The sequence below is a fragment of the Entelurus aequoreus genome, linkage group LG19, assembly GCF_033978785.1.
Source record: "Entelurus aequoreus isolate RoL-2023_Sb linkage group LG19, RoL_Eaeq_v1.1, whole genome shotgun sequence".
NCBI lineage: Eukaryota > Metazoa > Chordata > Actinopteri > Syngnathiformes > Syngnathidae > Entelurus > Entelurus aequoreus.
The window spans coordinates 4,665,779-4,675,778 of NC_084749.1; the positions used below are offsets into that span (position 1 = coordinate 4,665,779).

General features: G+C 34.0%; 2 protein-coding genes across 4 annotated transcripts in view; one reads left to right on the forward strand and one right to left on the reverse strand.

The window, feature by feature from the left end:
* Window positions 1-10,000, reverse strand: part of LOC133635016 (phospholipid phosphatase 2-like) — a 99,417-nt gene that overhangs the window by 32,995 nt on the left and 56,422 nt on the right. The gene's annotated exons all lie outside the window — the stretch shown is intronic.
* The window catches only part of LOC133634988 (phospholipid phosphatase 2-like), a 25,026-nt gene that overhangs the window by 6,470 nt on the left and 8,556 nt on the right, over window positions 1-10,000 (forward strand). The window contains exon 4 of the mRNA XM_062027647.1: window positions 8,071-8,247. Coding sequence (XP_061883631.1) covers window positions 8,071-8,247 — 177 coding nt within the window. The remainder of the gene's footprint in view (window positions 1-8,070; window positions 8,248-10,000) is intronic.

Here is a 10,000-nt window from a genome sequence, read left to right on the forward strand (position 1 = left end):
CCATCTTAAAGTGACAGTACGCCATCTTAAAGTGACAGTACCCCATCTTAAAGTGACAGTACCCCATCTTAAAGTGACGGTACCCCATCTTAAAGTGACAGTACCCCATCTTAAAGTGACAGTACCCCATCTTAAAGTGACAGTACCCCATCTTAAAGTGACAGTACGCCATCTTAAAGTGACAGTACCCCATCTTAAAGTGACAGTACCCCATCTTAAAGTGACGGTACCCCATCTTAAAGTGACAGTACCCCATCTTAAAGTGACAGTACGCCATCTTAAAGTGACAGTACCCCATCTTAAAGTGACAGTACCCCATCTTAAAGTGACGGTACCCCATCTTAAAGTGACAGTACCCCATCTTAAAGTGACAGTACCCCATCTTAAAGTGACACTTCCCCATCTTAAAGTGACAGTACCCCATCTTAAAGTGACAGTATTTATAAAGTGACAGTACCCCATCTTAAAGTGACAGTACCCCATCAGAGGGCTTTGCTGCCGATTCCCATACCGATCATCCATGAGTGATATTGGCCGATACGGATCACTTTTTTTTGCTGTATATATATTCATGCTGGGCACTTTTGACAGTATAACAATTTATTACGTACAATTGTTTGATCAAAACAAAGTCAATAGTACACAATAAGTTTTCGGATATGTTTACATTAACGTTTATTTTCATTTCTTGTTTCTTTTTGCTTTTTATTATTAATATTATTATTATTATTATTATTATTATTATTGTTTTTGTTATTCATTCTTGAATGGCTTTTTTGTTGTTTTTTTGCAAAATTTGTTTGTTTTTGTTTTGTCTACATATTCGAAATAAACATGAAAGAAAGAAAGAAAGTAAACAAAAAGTAAAAACTACTATCTACTACTCTTTTAAGTCCTTTGGGTTTTGCCCTCAAAGTTTCCAATGAAATATTCTCCGTTTTTAAACATTCATTGTAAAAATAAATAAATAAATAAAAACACATCATATAGTGATACTACCTTTGGTATCAACACTATCAACATACGGATCAATCCGCCCTTCCCTTACGTGTAACCTGGCCGCTATACAACAACAAACATTGTTATGTAATCCTCTCTCTAACTCTTATTAGTAACTTTTTACTATCGACTGTAACACACTTCCATCTACACTTCACAAACTTTACTAAGTACCAATTTCTTCTGTTGTTTCATGCTAGCTTAGCAATTAGCATGCCGGCTTGTCTTCTCCTGTTCGCCCTTACTCGGTGTGTAACATGTTTAGCCTTGTCCTCCAGTGATAGTAATACTTAGTTGTGTATTTGCAATGGAGTTGATAATTAATACCGTATTTTACGGACTATATAGCGCACTGGTGTATAAGCTGCACCCTCTAAATTTTAAGAGGGGGTGGGAGAGGGGGGGCATTTTTCCATATACCGTATTTTTCAGAGTATAAGTCGCTCCGGAGTATAAGTCGCACCGGCTGAAAATGCATAATAAAGAAGGAAAAAAACATATATAAGTCGCTCTGGAGTATAAGTCGCATTTTTGGGGGGAAATGTATTTGCTAAAAGCCAACATTTGAAAGGCAATTTAAAATGTCTAAAGAATAGTGAACAACAGGCTGAATAAGTGTACGTTATATGAGGCATAAATAACCAACTGGTATGTTAACGTAACATATTATGGTAAGAGTCATTCAAAGAACTATAACATATAGAACATGCTATACGTTTACCAAACAATCTGTCACTCCTAATCGCTAAATCCCATGAAATCTTATACGTCTAGTCTCTTACGTGAATGACATCAATAATATTATTGGATATTTATATTTATAGTCGCTCCTGAGTATAAGTCGCACCCACGGCCAAACTATGAAAAAAACTGCGACTTATAGTCCGAAAAATACGGTATTAGTTGCACTGGACTATAATAAACCTTGTGAAATGACTTATTTACACAGAAATAAACAATTAAGGTATGTAAGTAAACATTTACATACCTTAATTGTTTCCAAACAGTGTCTGTAACACGGCAGTAAAACGGCTGATCAAACAAAACATAAGTCATGGTCATGGACCCGCTTGCCATGAATTGATTAACGTGGACCCCGACTTAAACAAGTTGAAAAACGTATTATTTAGCGGTCAATTGTACGGAATATGTACTGTACTGTGCAATCTACTAATCCAAGTTTCAATCAATCAATCAAAAGCTGCGGAAGCTAGCTCTCCAATCAGCTAAACAGACTCGATAACTCCACGCTGACGTTTTGGTGAATTTACTGAGGAATTTGTGAAAGTGAAACAATACAAAAAGAATGTAAGTTAATAATACTAACACAGACACTCGTGTTAGCATATTAGCTCATGCTAACGACGCTAGCTTGATTACATCACGCCAGCACGTGCGTGAAAACACTCCTACGGACGTCACACGTGGGACGTAAGAATAGATTTAGTTATATTTAGGGATGTCCGATAATATCGGCAGGCCGATATTATCGGCCGATAAATGTGTTAAAATGTAATATCGGAAATTATCGGCATCGTTTTTTTTATTATCTGCCGGTTTTTTTTGTTGTTTTTTTTGGTTTTTTTATTAAATCAACATAAAAAACACAAGATACACTTACAATTAGTGCACCAACCCAAAAAACCTCTCTCCCCCATTTCTTTCTGTTGTCAATATTCTGCTTCCTACATGATATATCAATATATATCAATACAGTCTGCAAGGGATACAGTCCGTAAGCACACATGATTGTGCGTGCTGCTGCTCCACTAATAGTACTAACCTTTAACACTTCATTTTACTCATTGTCATTCATTACTAGTTTCTATGCAACTGTTTTTATATTGTTTTACTTTCTTTTTTATTCAAGAAAATGTTTTTAATTTAGTTATCTTATTTTATTATTATTTTTATAATTACTAGTTTCTATGTAACTGTTTTTATATTGTTTTACTTTCTTTTTTATTCAAGAAAATGTTTTTAATTTAGTTATCTTATTTTATTATTATTTTTATAATTACTAGTTTCTATGTAACTGTTTTTATATTGTTTTACTTTCTTTTTTATTCAAGAAAATGTTTTTAATTTAGTTATCTTATTTTATTATTTTTATAATTACTAGTTTCTATGTAACTGTTTTTATATTGTTTTACTTTCTTTTTTATTCAAGAAAATGTTTTTAATTTAGTTATCTTATTTTATTATTATTTTTAAAAAGTACCTTATCTTCACCATACCTGGTTGTCCAAATTAGGCATAATAATGTGTTCATTCCACGACTGCATATATCGGTTGATATCGGTATCGGTTGATATCGGTATCGGTAATTAAAGAGTTGGACAATATCGGAATATCGGATATCGGCAAAAAGCCATTATCGGACATCCCTAGTTATATTGTAAAACTTACAAACGTTGCTCGGAGTGATGAATGAGGAATCCATACGTGTAGAGACGCTATGGACGGCTTTAAAACAGGACAACGTTAAACGGAAGGACATTGCAGCACCTGCAGTGAGAGAACTCGTCCACAAGATGGCGCCATAGCACACACAATAACACACATTTTCAGTGTATTTGCTTTTACTTTTCGCATTATGGTGGTCAGCCAAGAAAAATCCATAAGTTAGCCGCGCTGTTATAGAAGCCGCAGGGTTCAAAGTATACCAAAAAAAATAGTCCAGAATTTATGGTAACTGTGTGGAGCGTCTCATGGTGGGCTTTAATCTGGGGGTTTTTTGGACACGTTCCTAAGCCACCATGACTCGGGCCTCCACGTGACGTCCACACACACCTTTCACATCAGCCCTAATAGTCCCCAGATGGGCGCGTGCAGACCCTCATGGAGGCCAAACACCTTATAAGGACTTTTCTAGAAGGCCGTAAGTTAAACAGGAAGAATGTCAGCTGTGACCTGCGTGGTTGTTTGCCAGCAGTGATGAGCAAGAAGGTGGTGTGGCGCCTCGCTCCTTCCACACACTTCATTAGCCTCGGCTCTTTATGGAACTGACATTATTACAATGAATGCAGAGCAACGCTCAAATCATTCAGTAACTATTCAAATACATGGTCTGTTACCCACCGCTTTATAGACCAGTGTTTTTCAACCACTGTGCCGCAGCACACTAGTGTGCCGTGACATATTGTCTGGTGTGCCGTGGGAAATTTTGCAACTTCACCTAATTGGTCCAAAAAATATTTTTTGCAAATCAAAAATTATAATGTGCCGTTTAGAGATGTCAATAAATGCGTTAAAATGTAATATCGGAAATTATCGGTATCGTTTTTTTTATCAGTATCGTTTTTTTTGTTGTTGTTTTTTTTTATTAAATCCACATAAAAAACACAAGATACACTTACAATTAGTGCACCAAGCCAAAAAACCTCCCTCCCCCATTTACACTCATTCACACAAAAGGGTTGTTTCTTTCTGTTATTAATATTCTGCTTCCTACATTATATATCAATATATATCAATACAGTCTGCAAGGGATACAGTCCGTAAGCACACATGATTGTGCGTGCTGCTGCTCCACTAATAGTACTAACCTTTAACACTTCATTTGACTCATTTTCATTCATTACTAGTTTCTATGTAACTGTTTTTATATTGTTGTACTTTCTTTTTTATTCAAGAAAATGTTTTTAATTTATTTATCTTATTTTACTAATTTTTTTAAAAAGTACCTTATCTTCACCATACATGGTTGTCCAAATTATGCATAATAATGTGTTAATTCCACGACTGTATATATCGGTTGATATCGGTATCGGTTTATATCGGTATCAGTAATTAAAGAGTTGGACAATATCGGAATATTGGCAAAAAGCCATTATTGGACATCCCTACTTCTGGTCCTTATTTTCAATTGGTAATAAAAAAGTATCAACAAATATTGACATCGACCGATATAAAACACTTTTCAGCCGTATCGCAAAATACAAAATGTTGTCATTTTCATGTCAACAAAGCAAGCGCTCTTAAAAGTAAGACTTTTCTTCAAAACGTGCTAGCTCGATGCTAATTTACATGAAATATGCCATATACATGCTACCGATTAGCATTAGCTGTGTTATGGTAATGTATTTATTTTTATTTTATTCCTTTGTTTGATTTTTTATGAATGAAGTAAATAAATAAATGAAAAAAAAATGAAATTAGCGATTTTACACGCCGATTTAAAACACCTCCAAATAGAGATGTCCGATAATATCGGCCTGCCAATATTATCGGCCGATATATGCGTTAAAATGTAATATCGGAAATTATCGGTATCGTTTTTTTTATTATCGGTATCGTTTTGTTGTTTTTTTGGGGGTTTTTTTGTTTGTTTTTTAATTAAATCCAGATAAAAAACACAAGATACACTTACAATTAGTGCACCAAGCCAAAAAACCTCCCTCCCCCATTCACACTCATCCACACAAAAGGGTTGTTTCTTTCTGTTATTAATATTCTGCTTCCTACATTATATATCAATATATATCAATACAGTCTGCAAGGGATACAGTCCGTAAGCACACATGATTGTGCGTGCTGCTGCTCCACTAATAGTACTAACCTTTAACACTTCATTTGACTCATTTTCATTCATTACTAGTTTCTATGTAACTGTTTTTATTAGGGATGTCCGATAATGGCTTTTTGCCGATATCCGATATTCCGATATTGTCCAACTCTTTAATTACCGATACTGATATCAACCGATACCGATATCAACCGATATATGCAGTCGTGGAATTAACACATTATTATGCCTAATTTGGACAACCATGTATGGTGAAGATAAGGTACTTTTTAAAAAAAATAATAAAATAAGGTAAATAAATTAAAAACATTTTCTTGAATAAAAAAGAAAGTACAACAATATAAAAACAGTTACATAGAAACTAGTAATGAATGAAAATTTGTAAAATGAAGTGTTAAAGGTTAGTACTATTAGTGGAGCAGCAGCACGCACAATCATGTGTGCTTACGGACTGTATCCCTTGCAGACTGTATTGATATATATTGATATATAATGTAGGAAGCAGAATATTAATAACAGAAAGAAATGGGGAGAGGGAGTTTTTTTGGGTTGGTGCACTAATTGTAAGTGTATCTTGTGTTTTCTATGTTGATTTAATTAAAAAAATTAAAATAATTTAAAAAAACGATACAGATAATAAAAAACCGATACCGATAATTTCCGATATTACATTTTAACGCATTTATCGGACATCCCTAATATATACACTAGCGTTCAAAAGTTTGGGGTCACATGTAAATGTCCTTATTTTTGAAGGAAAAGCACTGTACTTTTCAATGAAGATAACTTTAAACTAGTCTTAACTTTACAGTAATACACTCTATACATTGCTAATGTGCTAAATGACTATTCTAGCTGCAAATGTCTGCTTTTTGGTGCAATATCTACTAGAGGCCCATTTCCAGCAACTATCACTCCAGTGTTCTAATGGTACAATGTGTTTGCTCATTGGCTCAGAAGGCTAATTGATGATTAGAAAAGCCTTGTGCAATCATGTTCACACATCTGAAAATAGTTTAGCTCGTTACAGAAGCTACAAAACTGACCTTCCTTTCAGCAGATTGACTTTCTGGAGCATCACATTTGTGGGGTCAATTAAACGCTCAAAATGGCCAGAAAAAGAGAACTTTCATCTGAAACTCCACAGTCTGTTCTTGTTCTTAGAAATGAAGGCTATTCCACTAAATTGTTTGGGTGACCCCAAACTTTTGAACGGTAGTGTATATATATCAGGAGATTATATATATATATATATATATATATATATATATATATATATATATATATATATATATATATATATATATATATATATATATATATATATATATATATATATATATATATGTCTGTATGTATGTCTGTATGTATGTGTGGGAAAAAAATCACAAGACTATTTAATCTCTACAGGCCTGTTTCATGAGGGGTTTACTCAATCATCAGGAGATTTTATATATATATATATATATATATATATATATATATATATATATATATATATATATATATATATATATACAGTACAGGCCAAAAGTTTGGACACACCTTCTTATTCAATGTGTTTTCTTTATTTCCATGACTATTTACATTGTAGATTGTCACATCCAAACTATGAATGAACACATGTGGAGTTATGTACTTCACAAAAAAAAGGGGAAATAACTGAAAACATATTTTATATTCTAGTTTCTTCAAAATAGCCACCCTTTGCTCTGATTACTGCTTTGCACACTCTAGGCATTCTCTCCATGAGCTTCAAGATGAATGCTTTTCTCTTCAAATGTGCTTGAAGCTCATCCAGAGAATGCCTAGAGTGTGCAAAGCTAACTTCATTCGTAGTTCTGATGACTTCAGTGACAATCTACAATGTAAATAGTCGTGAAAATAAAGAAAACACATTGAATGAGGAGAAGGTGTGTAGGCCTGTATTGTACAGTATATGTATGTATAGATATATAGTAGGCCTGTATTGTACAGTATATGTATGTATAGATATATAGTAGGCCTGTATTGTACAGTATATGTATGTATAGATATATAGTAGGCCTGTATTGTACAGTATATGTATGTATAGATATATAGTAGGCCTGTATTGTACAGTATATGTATGTATAGATATATAGTAGGCCTGTATTGTACAGTATATGTATGTATAGATATATAGTAGGCCTGTATTGTACAGTATATGTATGTATAGATATATAGTAGGCCTGTATTGTACAGTATATGTATGTATAGATATATATTATGATTACATTTCAGTCAGTATAGCATCAAGTATACATTTAAAGGATGTAGATAGTGGACCGTATGGAACACATTAATTTCCAGCATTACTGTGCCGCATATTCTGGAAGTACATTCCTACATTTACGCTGTCAAAGGCAGTAAAGTAGACTCCATCCCGCCTCACAGACCGCAAGTTAGGATCCATTCTACGCCAATTAGGATCCATTCTACGCCAATTAGGGTCCATTCTACGCCATTTGACTGACTGAACCCAGCCCAGATGCCAAGCTCAACACTCTTCTTCTTCTTCGCAGCTCTACGTGCAGGCCCGGCTGGTGGCCAAGTGGGCTCGCCTCCTCCGACCCACCATCCAGTTCTTCTTGGTGGCCTTCGCCGTCTACGTGGGCTACACGCGGGTCTCTGACTACAAGCACCACTGGAGCGACGTGCTGATGGGGCTGCTGCAGGGGGCGCTGGTCGCCGCGCTCAACGTGAGTCATTCTCTTCTTAAAGCTACAATCAGTAATAACCCTACCTTCAAAATAAGAGCGTGTAATAAGGACAATCACTCATGGCTTGCTAATATCTGTGTGATGTGTCGAGGGTGGACCAGCCAGGACACCGCTCACATTGTTTCACTTCCAAGTGACTTGTCAAATAAGTAGGGATGTCCGATAATGGCTTTTTGCCGATATCCGATATTCCGATATTGTCCAACTCTTTAATTACCGATACCAATATCAACCGATACCGATATCAACCGATATATGCAGTGGTGGAATTAACACATTATCATGCCTAATTTGGACAACCAGGTATGGTGAAGATAAGGTACTTTTTAAAAATAATAATAAAATAAGATAACTAAATTAAAAACATTTTCTTGAATAAAAAAGAAAGTACAACAATATAAAAACAGTTACATAGAAACTAGTAATGAATGAAAATGAGTGAAATGAAGTGTTAAAGGTTAGTACTATTAGTGGAGCAGCAGCACGCACAATCATGTGTGCTTACGGACTGTATCCCTTGCAGACTGTATTGATATATATTGATATATAATGTAGGAAGCAGAATATTAATAACAGAAAGAAACAACCCTTTTGTGTGAATGAGTGTAAATGGGGGAGGGAGGTTTTTTGGCTTGGTGCACTAATTGTAAGTGTATCTTGTGTTTTTTATGTTGATTTAATAAAAATATTTTTTTTTTTAAAAAACGATACAGATAATAAAAAAAACGATACCGATAATTTCCGATATTACATTTTAACGCATTTATCGGCCAATATATACAGTCGTGGAATTAACACATTATTATGCCTAATTTGGACAACCAGGTATGGTGAAGATAAGGTACTTTTTAAAAAAATTAGTAAAATAAGATAAATAAATTAAAAACATTTTCTTAAATAAAAAAGAAAGTAAAACAATATAAAAACAGTTACATAGAAACTATTAATGAATGAAAATGAGTAAAATGAAGTGTTAAAGGTTAGTACTATTAGTGGAGCAGCAGCACGCACAATCATGTGTGCTTACGGACTGTATCCCTTGCAGACTGTATTGATATATATTGATATATAATGTAGGAAGCAGAATATTGATAACAGAAAGAAATGGGGGGAGGGAGGTTTTTTGGGTTGGTGCACTAATTGTAAGTGTATCTTGTGTTTTTTATGTTGATTTAATAAAAATAAATTTAAAAAAATAAAAATAAAAAAACGATACAGATAATAAAAAAACCGATACCGATAAATTCCAATATTACATTTTAACGCATTTATCGGCCGATATATACAGTCGTGGAATTAACACATTATTATGCCTAATTTGGACAACCAGGTATGGTGAAGATAAGGTACTTTTTTAAAAAAAAGATAAATAAATTAAAAACATTTTCTTGAATAAAAAAGAAAGTAAAACAATATAAAAACAGTTACATAGAAACTAGTAATGAATGAAAATGAGTCAAATGAAGTGTTAAAGGTTAGTACTATTAGTGGAGCAGCAGCACGCACAATCATGTGTGCTTACGGACTGTATCCCTTGCAGACTGTATTGATATATATTGATATATAATGTAGGAAGCAGAATATTAATAACAGAAAGAAACAACCCTTTTGTGTGAATGAGTGTAAATGGGGGAAGGAGGTTTTTTTGAGTTGGTGCACTAATTGTAAGTGTATCTTGTGTTTTTTATGTGGATTTAATAAAAAAATAAAAAAATAAATTTAAAAAAACCGA